This window comes from Haematobia irritans, chromosome 5, assembly GCF_050003625.1.
Source record: "Haematobia irritans isolate KBUSLIRL chromosome 5, ASM5000362v1, whole genome shotgun sequence".
Classification (NCBI taxonomy): Eukaryota; Metazoa; Arthropoda; class Insecta; order Diptera; family Muscidae; genus Haematobia; species Haematobia irritans.
This window is the reverse complement of record NC_134401.1, coordinates 16,264,766-16,286,117: the sequence shown is the minus strand read 5'-3', so window position 1 is coordinate 16,286,117 and position 21,352 is coordinate 16,264,766. Positions and strand designations below refer to the sequence as shown.

At 31.4% G+C, this 21,352-nt stretch overlaps 1 protein-coding gene across 2 annotated transcripts in view; it reads right to left on the bottom strand.

The window, feature by feature from the left end:
• Positions 1 to 473: 473 nt before the first annotated feature.
• Positions 474 to 21,352, bottom strand: part of LOC142240755 (uncharacterized) — a 36,618-nt gene continuing 15,739 nt past the window's right edge. For both annotated transcript variants that reach the window (XM_075312473.1, XM_075312474.1), the window contains exons 2-3: positions 10,547 to 11,369; positions 474 to 4,097 (exon numbers count right to left, since the gene is read on the bottom strand). In XM_075312473.1, coding sequence (XP_075168588.1) covers positions 804 to 4,097; positions 10,547 to 11,369 — 4,117 coding nt within the window. In that variant the 3' untranslated portion in view covers positions 474 to 803. The remainder of the gene's footprint in view (positions 4,098 to 10,546; positions 11,370 to 21,352) is intronic.

Here is a 21,352-nt window from a genome sequence, read left to right as displayed (position 1 = left end):
TTATGTCTCTATGCCGAGTTAGATACTAACTAAGAATAATTTAGCTGGGAGCTGGGGCTGTATATAGAGGCCCCAAGGATCGGATGATTTTTTTCGCAACAAGAGAAAAATATATTGACCATCCAGAATCAGCAGTAAATTTTCGATTGAAGTACAGTGAAACTTCTCAAATTGGGACTCTCTGATGACCGGTGATGTCCATTTCCAAATAAATCTTCCTCGGGAGAAACTGGACAACACAAAACAGGTTGATCACCTTCGTTTCATATGAAAGACTTGTAAGTACTGTTTGTACTTGCTCCATAGTATCAGGAAGATCACATTTGTTTTACATGTATGATTTGTAAGGGTCCTTTAGTATCCATTTGATATCCATTTAGCGGGAGTTTTCGAAAAGTAAAGATACCATATACCCAAATACTCTCACTTCTAATATCGAAGGTTTCTCCAGTTTTTGTAATAACAAAATCCAATTTATAAAATATATATTTATGAGTTTTTATTAAATAAATAATTACAATACATTCATATATAAAAATAGAAGAAAACAAATTCGGTTATGTGGTTTTGGCACGGTTTTGATTATAAATAAAAACAGAAATTCAAATTAAGCCTAAATTAATTACTAGAAATTCCTCAAAATGCACCATCGAAATGAATTTACATGAATTCCAGAGGCTTTCCTCCAATCGCCTGTTTATCATAACTAAATTTTGGGATTTTTACATCGATTTGTATATCCACTTCATAGTTAAACTGTTAATACTTTAATCTAGTTCTTCGTGGCGTACTATCCATTTGTGTTACTCCTCTTTGCCTTTAGTTAAATCAGCAGCAGCCTTTAAGGGCATACCTTTGTCATCGATTTCTACGGAGGGCACTAAGGGAGGCTTGAATCCATATTCCATGTGAAGAGTCATACCCAATTCAGGACTACGTTTCAAGCTATGACCATTTCGCCATCTCTGAAATTCATCAAAATTTGTTTTGGGTCCAGGTCTTTCCAGGGGACCAGGTCTTTCTGGACGATCAGCTTGTTTACCCACTGCCGTAGAGGATGAAGCCGATAGGTCATATGGTAGGGTATTATAGTCATATTGATAACGAGCTCCCACATCCCAGCTAGGACCCAAAACTGGAGGTGGTGGAGGCTTCAAATCGAACAGCATATCACTAACTTGTGACTGTTGTTTAATTGATCCGGGCTTGGGATTATATTTGATAACCGTTTTAGGTTTTGAAGCCAGTGGTGAACTTTTATAAGCCTGAGTCATTTGGGGCACAAGTTTCTTTAACATTTTTGCATAGTAAGCTTGTAGAATTTTTGGTGGTATGCGAGTCAAAGTTGAAGAATGTCCTGGTGCAGACCATGGATGGGGACCAGTTCCTCCAAAAGTAGGAGGGAAATGATCCGAATGTTGATGAGGAAATAGCGGATGTGGTGGTGGATGTGGTAGTTGTATAGCCACTGGAATTTTTATAGGTATAGCCACTGGACGATCAACATATTTCTCTACGATTTTCTCCACGGGTTTTTCAACCACTTTCTGAACTTGTACGGGCACATGTTTCTCGACGACTTTTTCAACAACTTTTTCCACAGGATAAGGTACTGGTTTCTCGACTATGGTTTCGACAGGAAAAGGTCGATCAATGAAGTGTTGAACATGTACAGGAACAGCAACTGGTTCTGGAACGGCATAGGGTATATGAATATGCTTCTCAATGATTTCTTGTAGTATCAAAGGCTGTTGAGCCTGATAGGGACCTTGAGAGGCAGCAATAGCCTTGTCACTCTCTCCTGCAGCAGTTTCTATGATATGACTTTCCTGCACCAAATTCGATTGTTGGATGGGCCCTATGTCAACCAATGATTGTGAGGGATCTAATACCTGCTGTTCCTGTATAAGAGATGCAGCCTGTACGTGTTCATCAACATGTATGGGATTTTGAGAGAGTGAAACATAATCCGTTTCTGAGGAAGGTGTAGCTGGTTCCTGTAGTTTATCTCCATATTGCGGTTCCGGATATATGGTCTCATGCTGCTCTATCAAGCGTCCATCCTTTTCGGTTATGAGTTTATTATGAATGTTAATGGATTTTTGAACCTCTACAAAAGTGTAGCCACCTCCGCTGCCACCACTACCAGAAGGTTTGGGATTATTTTCCGACTCTTGGGGTTGATGATCCTGAGTATTGTGGCTTTGGGATTGGGCCGTTTGGTGTTGGGGATTTGCTTTCAAAGCTTCGTAAACATAATCCTGTGGTGTTTTATGGGGTCTATATGGACCTAATACAGGCTCTTGAGATTGGGACTCTTCCTTGGCATTATCCACTGTGTTCATGGTAACAAATATCAAATTGTAAGGAGTTGCAGATTGCTGAGCATCATGGTTATCTGAGTTGACCGTTTCATAAGCATCCTTATCATTTAAATGCCCACTGTCCATGAAGGTTGTATGCAAGTTGGATTTCTCTTGATCAGATCCGGATTCATAGTCTGGACTATAATGCTGCTCTTGAACAGGTTGGAATAACTGCTGTTGTTGATCATGTTGTTGATGCTGTGGCTCTGGTTGGGAATTTTCCACCTTAGCATATTGTAACTGAGCAGCTGGCGGTACCGTCTGTATATGATTCTCCGGCAATTGCTCATAATGGAAATTACCTCGCGCCACTGGTACTGGATTTGAAGTTTCCGATAATGAGGGATTGAAATGTTTAAGGAATTTTCTGGATGGAGCCTCTTCCAAGGAATTTTGAATTTTTTTCGCCTGTTCCACAAATGTCTGATACGATAGATATTGCTGTTGTCCATTTTGTATGGCAATTGGCCGTCCACCTTGTTGTCCAACATGTGGTCCAATTTGTTGTAGACCTGCTGCTAATTGCAAGTTTTGCATAGCATTCTCTTGAGCCTGTCTAATCTTGTCATCGTGAACTATGTGAACATTAACCTCATGATTTGGTCCCTGTTGGTAACTCACACTCTGTGGAGGTCCCTGATAGACGCTTTGAACAAAATTTTGGGTTTCTGCAATTTGATTATCATCCGCTGGGGCCTCGACAAAATCATCATTATCATTGTTATTGAGTATGACTATGGGACTATTGGAGTTTTGATTTTGTTGGGAATTATTTTGAGATTTTTCTACTTCAGGATCTACCAGAAGGCTGGGTAACACAGAAGCTTCTTTGGCAGCACGATTTATACGTAACAACTCTTCACGACTTATGGAATTACTGCCATCACGGAAATCTTCACCGGATTTACTAAGGGAAGGATCTTGCATAAATTTCTCCACCACTATTTCCATATGGCCTGGGCTAGTCTCTTTACTATATTGGCGGGTTAAAGTGGTATAGGTTGAGAGAACGGTAACATTTTGTGGAGAAGATTCAGCCTTTGATCTTTCTGGAGAATCCTTTCGTACAGTGGATTTCTCATTACCAATTCCCTGATTTGCTATCTTGGACTTGACATTTTGTTCTCCTCTATATTGGGTTTGGTTTGTATTCGCTTTATGAGATTCCTTGGTTTCCACTATAGGCATAGCTTCCACAACACCCTTATTTCCTTTAGGTCTCACTGTGGTCCTTACCCTAAAGGGTAGGCGATTACTAGCCAACTTAGCCGTTTCCTTTGCTTTAGGTGTATTTTCCCCCACATTACGCTCTCCATAGTTTGATTTCTCAGTTGGCATTGGCTTGAACGGCAATGGAGTGGCTATAGCTTCAATTATTTCCTCCAAACTTTTATTCTCATCTGTAGGCATTGGCTTGAATGGCATTGGTGTCGATTTAATTATCTCCAGGGGAATTTCTGTAACTGGAATATTTTCTTCGCCTTGAATTTGTTGGACTTCCCGTACTGGCTCTGTTTCTGGTTCTGCTGCATAACTAAAACGAAATATATCGGAAAATCCTATGGGAAATAGATTTGATAAAACTTCATTAATCATTGATTGTTTTGGACGTGATTTCTCCTCTGTCGGATCATTGTAGTCCAATTCGAATGGTATGTAGGCATGCGTTGATGTGGATAATGGTGTTACCAACTCAACTTGATCGGAGGAGTACTCTTCAATATCGCTATCCTGAAAATATAAAGAGAATGAGATTTGAGGATTATTAAACCACAATCATTTGAGGGTTAGAGAAGGGGAATCTACAGATATTGTTCGGGAGTCTCTCTAATGTAGGGCAGACCAAACGCAGGATCCCCCCATATCACTTGAGAGTTAGGAGAGGGGAAATCTACAGATATTTTTGCGAGTCCCTTTAATGTAGGGCAGACCAAACGAAGGATCCCTCGACCAAGATCCCATATAAAAAAATTGAATACAGCTAAGAGACTTATTATTAGAAGTACTGATTACAATTTTTATTCAGCATATATGCCTTAATCTTTTTCTGGTGTTATGGCGAGAAAATCTAAAGCATTTCGTTGAGCTTAAATATTGGCGTATGCTTCTTTCCAAAAATGGTCTCTCCGATCCTAAGAGATATCAGTCCCCTTAGGTTTCTTTCTTTGTACCGGCAACAGGGGCAAGTAAAAAATATTTGTCCAATCTAATAGCGAGCAGGGGAAGGTCCTCTATTATGGATGGAGACCATCACAACTGGGTACCTTTGCGTTGCTTGGGACTCAAAAATAAATATCCCTAAATAAATATCACCCACAACTACAGTCCTCACTAATTGGTCTGCCACTGATATGATATTGCAAATGGGCCGTATAGGACTACTGATAGATATATACCCCATATAAACCTATGCCCTCAAACACCTTCCAAGAGCTGGTCCATAATTGGACGAGTATATAGCCACCAATCCTCAGATTTGATTCCGGAACACGGTTGTCATTCTATCCAAAAACACTCTACTAAAATTTGAAGAACATTTTACCAAAAAATATATCAAATACTAAAAGTCTTAGCTTCAGTTTTGTATAAACTTTTTGTGGTTATTATAAATACAAATTCTTCAAGACATATGATGAAATGACCCTATAGAAATTTTTTTTTATTGCAAATTTCATTAAAATTTTAATTCCTATAGAAAATTTTAATAAAATTTTATTTCTAGAGAAAAATTTTATTTCCATAAAAAATTTTGTTAAAATTTTATTCCTACAGAATAATCTGCTAAGAATAAGCAACAATTGGAAGAAAATTTTACTTAAAATCTATCAAATTAAAAAAATCTTTTTTTTAGTTTTCGATCAAATTTTTGTCAAAGTTTTATTTCTATATAAAAATTTTGTAAAAATTTTATATCTATAGAAAAGTTTGTCAAATATTTCTTATATATTGTGTCAAAATTTTATATCTATAAAAAAAATTGTGTCCACATCTTATTTCTATAGAAAATTTTGTCAAAATGTTATTTCTATAGAAAATTTTGTCAAAATTTCATTTCTGTAGAATATTTTTCACAATTTTATTTCGATAGAAAATTTTGTCAAAAATTTTTCAATTGAAAAAATTGTGTCCACATCTTTTTCCTATTTGTAAAAATTTATTTCTATAGAAAATTTTGTCAAAATTTTATTTCTATAGAAAATTTTTTAAAATTTGATTTCTATAGAAATTTTGCCAACACTTTTTTCTAAGAAAATATTGCCAAAATTTTATTTCTATAGAAAATTTTTTCAAAATTTTATTTCTATAGAAAATTGTGTCAACATTTTATGTCTATAGAAAATTATGTCAAAATTTTATTTCTATAGAAAAATTTGACAAAATTTTTTTATATGGAAAATTTTATCAACATTTGATTTCTATAGAAAATTTTGCCAAATTTTCTTTCTAATGAAAATTTTGTCAAAATTTTATTTCTATAGAAAATTTTGTCAACATTTCATTTCGATAGAAAATTTTGTCTAAATTTTATGTCTATAGAACATTTTTCGAAATTTTCTATAGAATTCAAAAATTTTGCCAACATTTTTTTTCTAAGAAAAAAAAAAAAAAAAATTGGCAAAATTTTCTATAGAAATCAAATTTTGAAAAAATTTTCTATAGAAATAAAATTTTCACAAAATATTTTGACAAAATTTTCTATAGAAATAAATTTTTACAAATAGAAACAAGTATATACGGCCGTAAGTTCGGCCAGGCCGAAGCTTATGTACCCTCCATAATGGATTGCGTAGAAACTTCTTCTAAACACTGCCATCCACAATCGATTTACTTAAGTTGCGTAAGTATCCATACGTGGTATATATTAAATCAAAAAAGATCGATCCAATACGTATATAATTCAGTTTGACAAAGTAGATATAAAATTTTGACAAAATTTTCTACAGAAATAAAATTTTAACAAAATTTTCTATAGAAATAAAATTTTCACAAAATTTTCTATAGAAATAAACTTTTGACAAAATTTTCTATAGAAATAAAATTTTGACAAAATTTTCTATATAAATAAAATTTTGGCAGATTATTTTTGGCTCTAGTGGCAACCATGATTATGAATCGATATGGACCAATTTTTGTGTGATTGGACCATTTTTGGTATGGTTGTTAGCGACCATATACTAACACCACGTTCCTAATTTGAACCGGATCAGATGAATTTTGCTCCTCCAAGAGGCTCCGGAGGTCAAATCTGGAGAACGTTTTATATGGGGGCTATATATAATTATGGACCGATGTGGACCAATTCTGGCACGGTTGTTAAAGATCATATACTAACACCATGTTCAAAGTTACAACCGGATTGGATGAAATTTGCTTCTCTTGGAAAATTTTATTTCTATGGAAAATTTTGCAAAAATTTGTTTTTTATAGAAAATTTGGTAATTTTGTCAAAATTTTATTTCTATAGAAAATTTTGTCATATTTTTATTTCTTTAGAAAATTGTGTCAAAACTATATTTTTATGTGGACCAATTTTTGCATGATTGTTAGAGACCATATACCAACACCATGTACCAAATTTCAGCCGGATCGGATGAAATATGCTTCTCTTAGAGGCTCCACAAGCCAAATCTGGGGATCGGTTTATATGGGGTCTATATATAATTATGGACCGATGTGGACCAATTTTTGCATGATTGTTAGAGACCATATACCAACACCATGTACCAAATTTCAGCCGGATCGGTTGAAATATGCTTCTCTTAGAGGCTCCACAAGCCAAATCTGGGGATCGGTTTATATGGGGGCTATATATAATTATGGACCGATGTGGACCAATTTTTGCATGATTGTTAGAGACCATATACCAACACCATGTACCAAATTTCAGCCGGATCGGATGAAATATGCTTCTGTTAGAGGCTCCACAAGCCAAATCTGAGGGTCCCTTCATATGGGGGCTATACGTAAAAGTGGACCGATATGGCCCATTTTGAATACCATCCGACCTACATCGATAACAACTACTTGTGCCAAGTTTCAAGTCGATAGCTTGTTTCGTTCGGAAGTTAGCGTGATTTCAACAGACGGTCGGACGGACGGACATGCTTAGATCGACTCAGAATTTCACCACGACCCAGAATGTATATACTTTATGGGGTCATAGAGCAATATTTCGATGTGTTACAAACGGAAAGACAACGGAATGATGGAGGGTATAAAAAGATGTGGACACAATTTTTTCAATGGAAAAATTTTTGACAAAATTTTCTATAGAAATAAAATTGTGAAAAAAAAAATTCTACAGAAATAAAATTGTGAAAAAAAAAATCTACAGAAATAACATTTTGACAAAATGTTGCCAACTTTTATTTCTATAGAAAATTTTGTCAAAATTTTATATCTATAGAAAATTTTATTTCTATAGAAAATTGTGTCAACATTTTATTTCTATAGAAAATTATGTCAAAATTTTATTTCTATAGAAAAATTTGACAAAATTTTTTTATATGGAAAATTTTGGCAACATTTGATTTCTACAGAAAATTTTGCCAAATTTTCTTGCTATGGAAAATTTTGTCAAAATTTTATTTCTATAGAAAATTTGGTTACAATTTTATTTCTATAGACAATTTTGTCAAAATTTTATTTCTATAGAAAATTTTGTCACAATTTTAGTTCTATAAAAAATTTTGTCAAAATTTTATTTCTATAGAAAATTTGTGCTATTTAAAGTTTTATTTTTATTGACATTTTGTGTTAAAATTTTATTTCTGTACAGCATTTTTGTCAAAACTTTATTTCTGTATAGAAAATTGTGTCAAAATTTTATTTCTATAGAATATTGTGTCAAAATTTTATTTCTATACAAAATTTTGTCAAAATTTTATTTCTATAGAAAAAATTGACAATAGTTTTTATATAGAAAATTTTGTCAAAATTTCATTTCTATAGAAAATTTTGTCAAAATTTTATTTCTATAGAAAATTTTGCTAAAATTTGTTTTTTTTTATAGAAAATGTGGTTACAATTTTATTTCTATTGAAAAGTTTGTCAAAATTTTAGTTCTATAGAAAATTTTGTCAAAATTGTATTTCTATAGAAAATTGTGTCAAAATTTTAGTTCTATAGAAAATTTGTGCTAAAGTTTATTTTTTATTGACATTTTGTGTTAAAATTTTACAGCATTTTTGTAAAAACTTTATTTCTGTGTAGAAAATTGTGTCAAAATTTTATTTCTGTGTAGAAAATTGTGTCAACATTTTATTTCTATAGAAAATTTTGTCAAAATTTTATTTCTATAGAAAATTTTGTTAAAATTTTATTTCTATACAAAATTTTGTTAAAATTTTATTTCTAGGGAGAAATGAGAAAAAATTTTTTTATATTTAAAATTTTGTCAACATTTGATTTCTATAGAAAATTTTGCCAAATTTTCTTTCTAGGGAAATTTTGTCAACATCTTATTTCTATAGAAAATTTTGTCAAAATTTCATTTCGATAGAAAATTTTACAAAATTTCATTTTGATAGAAAATTTTGCTAAAATTTGTTTTTTATAGAAAATTTGGTTACAATTTTATTTCTATAAAAAATTTTGTCAAAATTTTATTTCTATAGAAAATTTTGTCAAAATTTTATTTCTTTAGAAAATTGTGTCAACATTTTATTTCTATAGAAAATTTGTGCTAAAGTTTTTTTTTATTGACATTTTGTGTACCAATTTTATTTCTGTACAGCATTTTTGTCAAAACTTTATTTCTGTATAGAAAATTGTGTCTATAGAAAATTTCGTCAATATTTTATTTCTATACAAAATTTTGTCAACATTTTATTTCTGTAGCAAAATTTTGTCAAAATTGTATTTCTATAGAAAAATTTGACAAAATTTTTTTATATGGAAAATTTTGTCAACATTTGATTTCTATAGAAAATTTTGCCGAGTTTTCTTTCTATGGAAAATTTTGTCAAAATTTTATTTCTATAGAAAATTTTGCTAAAATTTGGTTACAATTTTATTTCTATAGAAAATTTTGTCAAAATTTTATTTCTATAGAAAATTTTGTCAAAATTTTATTTCTTTAGAAAATTGTGTCAAAATTTTATTTCTATAGAAAATTTGTGCTAAAGTTTTATTTTTATTGACATTTTGTGTTAAAATTTTATTTCTGTACAGCATATTTGTCAAAACTTAATTTCTGTAAAACATTTTTGTCCAAATTATATTCTTATAGAACATTATTGTCAAAATGTTACCAAAATTTAATTTCTATAGGAAATTTTTCCAAAGATTTTTATGGAAAATTTTGCCAAAATTTTGTTTTGTTTCTACTTCGCCAATATTATATTTCTATAGAAGAGTTTTCAAAAAAATTTGTTTTCTATAGTAAATTTGGTCAAAATTTTATTTCTTTTTTTTAATTTTATTTCTATAGAAATTGTTATCAACATTTTATTTCTATAACAATTTCGTCAACATTTTATTTCTATTGAAAATTTTGTCAATTTTTTTATATGGAAAGTTTAGCCAAGTTTTAATTTCTGTACAAAATTTTGCCAACATTTTATTTCTATAGAAGGTTTTACCAAAATTTATTTTCTATAGGAAGTTTGGTCATTTTTGGTAGAATTCTACTAAATGTGGCAACCAGGGTCACAATTCAGTGCGCTTAAAAGTCATATATTTAGCTAAATCTGATCACTATGACAAGAATAATCAAAGCATGTTCAACTAAATTAGCATATGCTGTGAAACCCCAAAATGCCATCAGTACAAGCAATAATCTATTGCATCATAAAACTTCCTCTCCAACAATCACGGCCATGAGATAACAATCTAAACACACATCCTTTGGCATATAAATTAAAATATATCCGGACTCCACCTGTCTCGACCCACATTTCAATTTGGAAGTGTTAAATAAGCCACAAGGGAAAGAAAAAAGAATACAAAAATTTAGCCACATCCATCTTTAGCTTCCCAACCGCACCTTCATCATCGTCATCTAGCAACCACAAGGCAAGGCAACCCTTCAATTTGAAAATTCCTTCATTGGATGTCCAATCCGTTTATCCTCAATCCAGTGTCATGCTTTGCCACCTGTTTCATGTTGGTTAGCGTCCGTTTGTCGAGCTATGCCAGTTTGTCAGTTTCAGTTTTTCGTTGAAAATTGGAATTCTTACCTTTTTCAGATTTTCTTCATGGCTGTCATTTCCATTTGGAACATTTATTAAATGTTCTGGAGATTGTTGCGTTTCGCCAACATCTTGTTCGTGTTGTCGAATTTGATAGGGCTCATGTTGTTGGCTCTGCGGCTCTTGCTCCTGGTCCTGGTGCTCTGCCACATGTTTTTGTTTGTCTTTCTTCTGATGTTGTTGTTGTAGCTGTTGGCGACGTTGTTGTTGTTTTTTCGCTATACCCTCCAACTGCTGCTGATGATAGTGCTCCTGCTCTTTCTGTTGATGCTGTAGCTTTTCTTGTAATTGCTTTTGTTTTTGTTGCTGCAACTGTTGTTGCGTTTGTTGCTGTCGTTGTTTTCGATGTTGCTGTTGACGTTGCTGATTTAGAATGAAACTGGCCAAAGTGGTTGATGTCACATTCAAAGGTGGCTGTAGAGGCAACAACGATGTTGTTGTTTCCTCCGCTGCATTATTTAACAATCTTTTCGTGTTAACTTTGTTCTTGTTGGATTTGCCATTGTTGTTGTTATTGTTGTTGCTGTTGTCATTCTTGCTATCGCTGAGATTGGTATTCTTCGTATTACCGGTTGTTGTTTGGTTGACATCTGCAGCAGCTGACGATGCCAGGATTATGGTAACAGGTCGCTGAGATTTTGTCGTTGGTTTTGCTGTTTTCGTTGATGCTGGTGGTTGTCGGGTGGGGGCCGATGGTGTCACCACAGCTGTTGTTTCCGTTTGTGCAAGCGTTATTAAGGTGGTTAGTACGAGTAAAATGCTGACGACAACAACAGTAGTTGGTATTAGAAGTTTTCTCAACATTGCCACTCTGAAATGAAAACCAAAATTGAGAATTTTTAATGAAATGCCCGAAAGACTTATGGATTTTTGTTTAAGGAAATGTTGAAGCTAGTGAAAATATATGCAAATGTGATTTGTCTTAAGAAGAGTAGAATATCTACATATGGCATAATCGATCAGGGCATATAGTATATGTGGGAGCTATAAATGTCCCAGTAAAAAATGTGTCGGCAAAAAAGTAGTGAACGTTTTCTTTTTGGATCAGGAAGTGGTACAAAATTGACGCAGAAGCGATGAATATAACAGCCGCTGAACTGAATTTGAATCACTTTTTAAGGTGAATCCGAATTCAGTGTTTTTAATGTGAATTTGAAAGTTTTGTGATATTTTGCTAAATAACTATTTTTTTATTTTCCATAGAAATAAAATTTTGGCAAAAACTTTCTATAGAAATAAAAGTTTGTCAATTTTTACTATAGAAATAATATTTGGACAAAATTTTCTATAGAAATAAAATTTTACAAAATTTTCTTTAGAAATAAAATTTTGACAAAATTTTCTCTAGAAATAAAATTTTGACAAAACTTTCCATAGAAATAAAATTTTAACAAAATTTTCTATAGAAATAAAATTTTGCCAAGATTTTCTATAGAAATAAAATTTTGACACAATTTTCTAAAGAAATAAAAATTTGACAAAATTTTCTATAGCAATAAATTTTTTCCAAAATTTTCTCTAGAAAAAAAAAATATTGCGAAAATTTTCTGTATAAATAAAGTTTTCTATAGAAAAACAAAATATTTAACAAAATTTTCTATAGAAATAAAATGTTGACAAAATTTTCTATAGAAATAAGATTATAACAAAATTTTCTATAGAAATACAATTTTCAGAGAATTTTCTATGGAAATAAAATTGTTATCAAATTTTCTTTAGAAATAAGATTATAACAAAATTTTCTATAGACATAAAATTTTTCAAAAATTTTCTATAGAAATAAAATTTGGACAAATTTTTCTATAGAAATAAAATTTTGGGCAAATTATCTTGAGAAATAAAATTACGACACAATTTTCCATAGAAATAAAATTTTGGCAAAATATTCTATAGAAATAAAATTTTGACAAAATATTCTATAGAAATAAAATTTCGACAACAATTTCTATAGAAATAAAATTTTGACAAAAGTTTCTATAGGAATAAAATTTTACCAAAAGTTTCTATAGAAATAAAATATTGAAAAAATTTTCTGTAGATTTGAATTTTGACAAAATTTTTGTAGAAATAAAATTTTGACAAAATTTTCTGTAGAAATAAAATTTTGACAAAATTTTCTATAAAAATAAAATTTTCACAAAATACAGAAATAAAATTTTGACAAAGTTTTCTCTAGATATATCATTTCGATAAAATTTTCTATAGAAATAATATTTTCAGAAGTTAAAAATTATTAAAATTTGTATAAAAATTTTAATAATTTTTCTATAGAAATAAAATTTTGACAAAATATTATATAGAAATAAAATTTTGACAACAATTTCTATAGAAATAAAATTTTGACAAATATTTCAATAGAAATAGAGTTTTGACAAAATTTTCTATAGGAATAAAATGTTGACAAAAATTTTTGTAGAAATAAAATTTTGACAAAATTTTCTGTATGAATAAAATTTTGACAAAATTTTCTATAAAAATAAAATTTTCACAAAATACAGAAATAAGATTTTGACAAAGTTTTCTATAGATATATCATTTTGATAAAATTTTCTATAGAAATAACATTTTCAGAAATTATAAATTATTAAAATTTCTATAAAAATTTTAATAATTTTTCTATAGAAATAAAATTTTGACAAAATATTCAATAGAAATAAAATTTTGACAACAATTTCTATAGAAATAAAAATTTTGACTAATATTTCTATAGAAATAGAATTTTGACAACATTTTCTATAGGAATAAAATGTTGACGAAAATTTCTTTAGAAATAAAATTTTGACAAAATTTTCTATAACAATACAATGTTGACCTATAAAAATAAAAATTTGACAAAATTTTCTATAGAAATAAAATTTTGACAAAATTTTCAATAGAAATAAAATTTTGACAAAATTTTCTATAGAAATAAAATATTGTTGTTATTTTTTAAAGAACAAAACCAACAATAACAAGACAAAACGAATGAAATAAAATTTTGACAAAATTTTCAATAGAAATAAAATTTTGACAAAATTTTCGATAGGAATAAAATTTTGACAACAATTTCTATAGAAATAAAATTTTGACAAATATTTCTATAGAAATAGAATTCTGACCAAAATTTCTGTAGAAATAAAATTTTGACAATTTTGACAAAATTTTCTATAGAAATAAAATTTTGACAAAATTTTCTATAGAAATAAAATTTTGACAATATTTTCTATAGAAATAAAATTTTGACAAAATTTTCTATAGAAATAAAATTTTGTTGTTATTTTTTAAAGAACAAAAGCAACAATAACAAAACAAAACGAATGAAATAAAATTTTGACAAAATTTTCAATAGAAATAAAATGTTGACACAATTTTCTATAGGAATCAAATTTTGACAAAAGCTTCTGTAGAAATAAAATATTGACAAAAATTTCTATAGAAATAAAATTTTGACAATTTTGACAAAATTTTCTATAGAAATAAAATTTTGACAAAATTTTATGTAAAAATAAAATTTTGACAAAGTTTTCTATAGAAATAAAACTTTGACAACATTTTCAATAGAAATAAAATTTTGACAAAATTTTCTGCAGATGTGAATTTTGACAAAATTTTCTGTAGAAATAGAACTTTGACAAAATTTGCTATAAAAATAAAATTTTCACAAAATTTTCTATAGAAATAAAATTTTGACAAAGTTTTCTCTAGAAATAGCATTTTGATAAAATTTTCTATAGAAATAACATTTTCAGAAAATTTTTTATAGAATTTTTAATAATTTTTCAATAAAAATTTGGCAAAATTTTCAATATAAATAAAGTTTTGGCAAAATTTTCTATATAAATAAAGTTTTGACAAAATTTTCATTAGAAATAAAATTTTCACAAAATTTTCTATATCAATAAAAACAAAATTTTGTTGGTTTGCTAGTTTTCTGGTAAAATTTTCTCCAAATTTTGGTAGATTATTTTTGGCTCTAGTGGCAACCGTGCTTATAAAGCGATCAATAACGTATATGACGTACATAAATACAGTGAAACTTCTCAAACTTGGACACTCTGAAACCCGGATACCTTCCAAACATGGACAGTTGTATGGGCACGTGTGCTATATTAACACATTAAAATTAACCTCTCATAATTGGACACCTCTCAAAGGTGGACAAAATGTAGGCGACCGTGGGTGTCCACCTTTCAAAGGTTTCACTGTACTTAATCTGCCTTTTTGTCTAACTTACACTGAAAATAATATTAATAATATCTAACATACACTTAAAATACGCACGAACGAAAAAGGCTGTTTTTCATATGTTTCGGTGTAAAAATTGTGTGTTTGGAACTCAAATTTTTTAGCACAATATTTTTAAGTGCAAGCATATAATGTTCATAAACTAGCATAAAATGATTGTAAATATAATATGCTTAGATGCAAACATATATTAATTTGGAAGTAGTCTATAAACATATATGTGTTTAGGAAGAGAGACTTAGCGGCTATGCTGCAAGTAAAATAATGGAAGTAACCAATTAGTGCCTTAAAATATATCCACACCGAGAAAATTTCATTAAAATGTTTTACTACCAGTGTATTCCCTAAGGTGAAACATAATATGTTTGAACAATACAAACAATATTTTGTTTGCACCAATCCTGAAAATATATATGCTTGAAGCAAAATGTGTTTGGGGTATATGTTACACTGAAAAAAATATTGTCGTGATGTCAAAGATTTCATGTCTTTAAAATACGAATACAAATTTTGCTTAGCATAGAAGACGCATTTCTCTAAAATAATGTTATTTTCCTTGTCCAAAAGTCGATAAACTTTTCAATGAAGTCGCATTGTCCTTATAATTAAGTTATTTGACTTAAAAATGGGTATCTTAACATGAAGGAAAAAATTAATAGGCTAAGGTCAACTTGACTTTAATAATTCAGAAAAATTCTTTAAATTTAATGAAATTGTCTTTAAATTTGTTGTCTTTTTGCATCTTGACTACAAAGCAAAAAATCGTTCAAATATAGGACATGTTTTTCAAAACTTTATTTTAAAGAAGTTTTTTACTTCAAACATAGCATAATTTCTACTGGAAGTCGAGTCCTAATTTGGAAAATAAAGTTGCCGTTAACTCGTTTTTAAAGGACTTTGATAGCATATGAAGAAAAAAAGCTGAGAAAGCGAAAAATTAAAATTTGCTTCCTAGAAGCAAGTACACAAAACTTAAATTTAAAAGAGAATTGTGTCTTAAAAGTATCCTTACTTGTATTCTCCGCTTCTTTGGCTCGGAATCAATACCAAATTTTTTAAAGTTAAGACAAAATCTTTGGAAACGAGTATGCTTTTTTTTCAGTGTACAGAAGCGATTTTTTTTTTGAGGGTGCGAGAGAGAATTTTACATGAACTTTTCCAACTTTATCAACTTTTTCGATTTGTCCTTACAGTTAAGGAATTCGATTTACAAATTGTCTCCCGACAACTGTTCACTTTTAAGGGGTGTCTGCGTTTTAGAGTGTCCAAATGTGAGATGTGTCACTGTAATTCGATTTTGGATGTTAGTCTTTACCTTAATTTTATAGGCAGTCCATGATGGACGGTGCAAAAGATTCTACCTGGCCGAACTTTCTGTCGTATATAATTGTCGAGCTGTATGAAATCCTTTGAAAATTGTCATTAAGAATTTGAGAAAATTCTCCCCATATGCTGACCAAATCCTTGATATAGAGGAGAAGACTTATGGCCACCCCGGATATCTATTCTGTAAGTTATGCTTAGTTATTTCCTTCAAAATTATGATGTGATTTAATATCAAAACATCAACTCAAAGCATTTGACGACTGAACAATTTTGTTGTTTAAACCCCAAAGAGATTTTGAGTAAACAATTTCAAGGATATTTATGATTTCCCCTTCTCATATTAGTTACGTTTTATAAAAGATTAACGGCTAACTATGGCTCGTTGTGAAGATTGTTTTACATAAAACAATTAATTTTATGAAATATCTGAAAAGCTACCATAATCCCAACGTATCATAAGTCTCTTATAAAGAAAATTATTATAACGATCATATAAATGAGAGTGAATTTTCTTAATAGCTTTCCTTGTTTTATCTTTAAGTCAAGATCATAAACTAAAAAAACATTTTCTTCCAACCTCAACAGAAAGTTGACATTTGTCGTAACTGATGATAATGGTGATGGTGATAATGATGAGGATTTGGATCTTTATAACAAGCCTTTTGTTGGTGGAATGGATGACGCATGCGCAAACTCCATCATCAGGGGTGTCTTAACATGTGTAGCAGGTTTTTCATAACTTGTGGCACTTTATTCACTCACCATTTAGGTAATGCATGAAATGCAGGCAAGGCATATGCCAATACCTTTTTTGTTTGTTGCAGTTCGACCGGCTTGTATTTATCTCACTATTGTGTGCGCTATTTTTACCCATGCTGACATATGTGATTGTTTCTTTATGGGTTCGTTAAACGATGCTGGCCATGCCTTCAAGTAGAGGCATGGGCGAGTGTGGTGTGTTATGGTTGTGATAGTCTTGTATTGCTGTTCATTCACTCACTTTGCGTTGTCTGGAGTCAGTGACCGTAAAGTGTCATAAGAGTGGTTTTGCCAGTCAGTTTGGTGACAGACAATCAGGCAACCTTTCCTATATTTTGTTTTTCTCTCTCTCTCCCCATATAGTTTGAAGCTTTTACAGCCTCGTTGTCATGAATTATGAAAATGTTACATAATCGTATAAAAAGATTGTGTGTTGGTAATGGTTATGCGAAGGCAAGTGATTGTATATTAGGGTGTATCTAATATTTAAGGAAGCATAAAAGAGATAAGCTGATTATTTTTTTTTTAGAGAGAAATGTTGAATACTGGATTTTGAAATTCAGAATGCCAGTTTATAATTTTTGACCAAAGCATTTTTATCAAAGATAATTGAGTATAACAAGATTAAGCATTGTGCTCTTATAAAGAGAAAACAAATGTCAAGGTGTAGAGGGCTATGAGAAAAAAATTGTTTTATTTGTCAATTTTTTCCAAAGCAGCTCTGCCCAGGAATAAATTTAAAACGGCAATATTCACATAAAACCATAATGAATATTCGCTTTAAAATACACATACGTTTTATTTTAATTTTCTACAATCGTTTCGGTATTGCTTTTGTGGGTTTTTATTCAGAAATTTATGAAAAACGCTAATTTTAATAATGTTATGATATTTTCCGACGCAAACGGCAGTACATTTGAGAGACACGTCGACGCAAACTTTATGATATTTTGTTGGCAGAGTCCTCTGGTGCTTCAGTTCTGCTATGACAAGACTGCATCTTCTTCTCAATTATCTTTGTTTTTACAAAGATAATTGAGAAGAAGATGCAGTCTTGTCATAGCAAAACTGAAGCACCAGAGGACTCTGCCAACAAAATATCATAAAGTTTGCGTCGACGTGTATTTCAAATGTAATGCCGTTTGCGTCGGAAAATATCATAACATTTGTGTTTTTCATAAATTTCTGAATAAAAACCGACAAAAGCAATACTAAAACGATTGTAGAAAATTAAAATAAAACGTATGTGTATTTTAAAGCGAATATTCATTATGGTTTTATGTGAATATAGCCGTTTTAAATTTATTCCTGGGCAGAGCTGCTTTCGAAAAAATTGACAAATTAAACAATTTTTTTCTCATAGCCCTCTACACCTTGACATTTGTTTTCTCTTTATAAGAGCACAATGCTTAATCTTGTTATACTCAATTATCTTTGGTTTTTATTTTAAGCAGTGTTGCCAGTATTTTTCTGGCTCTTCTCCCAAATTAGGACGATTTCGTTAACAAAAATCCCAATTTAAATCAAACTTCTTCACACAAATCCCCAATACATTTTGAAGTTTTTTTTTTTTTATTAAAAAAAAATAAAGAAATAGTCTCCGCGGTAGAAAATTTAAAAATTGAAAAAAAAAAAAAAAACAAATATATACGGCAGCAAGTTCGGCAAGGCCGAATATTATGTACCCTCCACCATGGATTGCGTAGAAACTTCTACGAAAGACTGTTATACACAATCGAATTACTTGGGTTGTGGTATCTTAAATCGTTTTCTAAATTGTGTGTTAGTCCACACGTGGTATATATTAGACAAAAAGGTATGTAAGTCTACAAATAATTACGAATCGATATGGACTTTTGCACCGTACGAAGGAAGCCAGAATTGAAATATGGGGGTCGCTTATATGGGGGCTATATACATTTATGAACTTGATATGGACCAATTTTTGTGCGATTGGGGATCGATTTATCTGAGGGCTATATATAACTATAGACCGATATGGACCTAGTTAAGAATGGTTGTTAACGGCCGCATACTAGCACAATGTACAAAATTTCAACTGACTCGGATGAAATTTGCTCCTCCAAGAGGCTCCAAAACCAAATCTCTGGATCGGTTTATATGGGCGGCAATATATGATTATGAACTGATATGGACCACTTCTGGCATGGTTGTTAAATATCATATACTACCACCACGTACCAACCAGATCGGATGAATTTTGCTTCTCCGAAAGGCACCAGGGAACAAATCTGGGGATCGGTTTATATGGGGGCTATATATAATTATGGACTGATATGAACCAATTCCTGCATGGTTGTTGGATACCATATACTAACATCACGTACCAAATTTCAACCGAATCGGATGAATTTTGCTCTTCCAAACGGCTCCGGAGGTCAAATCTGGGCATCGGTTTATATGGGGGCTATATATAATTATGGACCGATTTCGACCAATTTTTGCATTGGTGTTTGAGGCCATATATTAACACCACGTACCGAATTTAAACTGAATCAGATGAATTTTGGTCTTCCAAGAGGCTCCGGAGGTCAAATCTGCTGATTGGTTTATATGGCGTCTATATATATTTATGGACCGATGTTGCGCAATTTTTTCATGGTCATTAGAGACCATATACTTACACCATGTACCAAATTTCAGCCGGATCGGATGAAATTTGCTTCTTTTAGAGGCTCCGCAAGCCAAATCGGGGGATCGGTTTATATGGGCGCTATATATAATTATGGACCGATGTGGACCAATTTTTGCATGGTTGTTAGAGACCATATACTAACACCATGTACCAAATTTCAGCCGGATCGGATGAATATCGAATATCGGCTAAGACTGGATTTTTTATTTTTATTTATTTTATTTTATTAAAGAATTTAAAACCATAATAAATTATGATATTAAATGAGATATATACTAACAACAAAGGTTTATTTCTATAGAATATTTTCTGAAAATTTTTCAATAGAATTTTTTATACCCTCCACCATAGGATGCAGGGTATATTAACTTTGTCATTCCGTTTGTAACCCATCGAAATATTGCTCTAAGACCCCATAAAGTATATATATTCTGGGTCGTGGTGAAATTCTGAGTCGATCTGAGCATGTCCGTCCGTCTGTTGAAATCACGCTAACTTCCGAACGAAACAAGCTATCTTTTACTTTTACGTATAGCCCCCATATAAACGGACCCCCAAATTTGGCTTGCGAGGCCTCTAAGAGAAGCAAATTTCATCCCATCCGGCTGAAATTTGGTACATGGTGTTGGTATATATTCTCTAATAACCATGCAAAAATTGGTCCACATCGGTCCATAATTATATATAGCCCCCATATAAACCGATCCCCCGGTTTGGCTTGCGAGGCCGCTAAGAGAAGCAAATTTCATCCGATCCTGCTGAAATTTGGTACATGGTGTTAGTATATGGTTTTTAACAACCATGCAAAAATTGGTCCATATCGGTCTATAATTATATATAGCCCCCATATAAACCGATCCCCCGATTTGGCTTGCGAGGCCGCTAAGAGAAGCAAATTTCATCCGATCCGGCTGAAATGTGGTACATGGTGTTAGTATATGGTCTCTAACAACCATGCAAAAATTTGTCCACATAGGTCCATAATTATATATAGCCCCCATATAATTCGATCACCAGATTTGACCTCCGGAGCCTCTTGGAAGACCAAAATTCATCTGATTCAATTGAAATTTGGTACGTGGTGTTAATATATGGCCTCAAACTCCGGTGCAAAAATTGGTCGATATCGGTCCATAATTATATATAGGCCCCATATAAACCGATCCCCAGATTTGACCTACAGAGCCCCTTGGAAGAGCAAAATTCTTCCCATTCGGTTGAAATTTGGTACATGATGTTAGTATATGGTATCCAACAACCATGCAGGAATTGGTTCCTATCAGTCCATAATTATGTATAGCTCCCATATAAACCGATCCCCAGATTTGACATCCGGTGCCTTTTGGAGAAGCAAAATTCATCCGATCTGCTTGAAATTTGGTACGTGGTGGTAGTATATGATATTTAACAACCATGTCAAAAGTGGTCCATATCAGTCCATAATCATACATAGCCCCATATAAACCGATCCCGAGAAAATTTTCAGCGGTGGATTATCCCACCTCAGTATTGCTGGAGATATTTCTGAGTGTTTCAAAGCTTCTCTAAGTGGAATGTAGAAGGCCGTTCGGACTCGGCAATAAAAAGGAGGTCCCTTGTCATTGAGCTTAACATGGGCAGCACTCAGTGATAAGAGAGAAGTTAAGTGAGCCTGATACATCGGGCTGCCACCTAACCTAACCTAGATGCTCAAGACTCCAAGTCAGGAGTCGGTTTATACACCCTCAAAAAAAAAATCGCGTCTGTAACATATACCCCAAACACATTTTGCTTCAAGCATATACATATATTTTCAGGATTGGTGCAAACAAAATATTGTTTGTATTGTT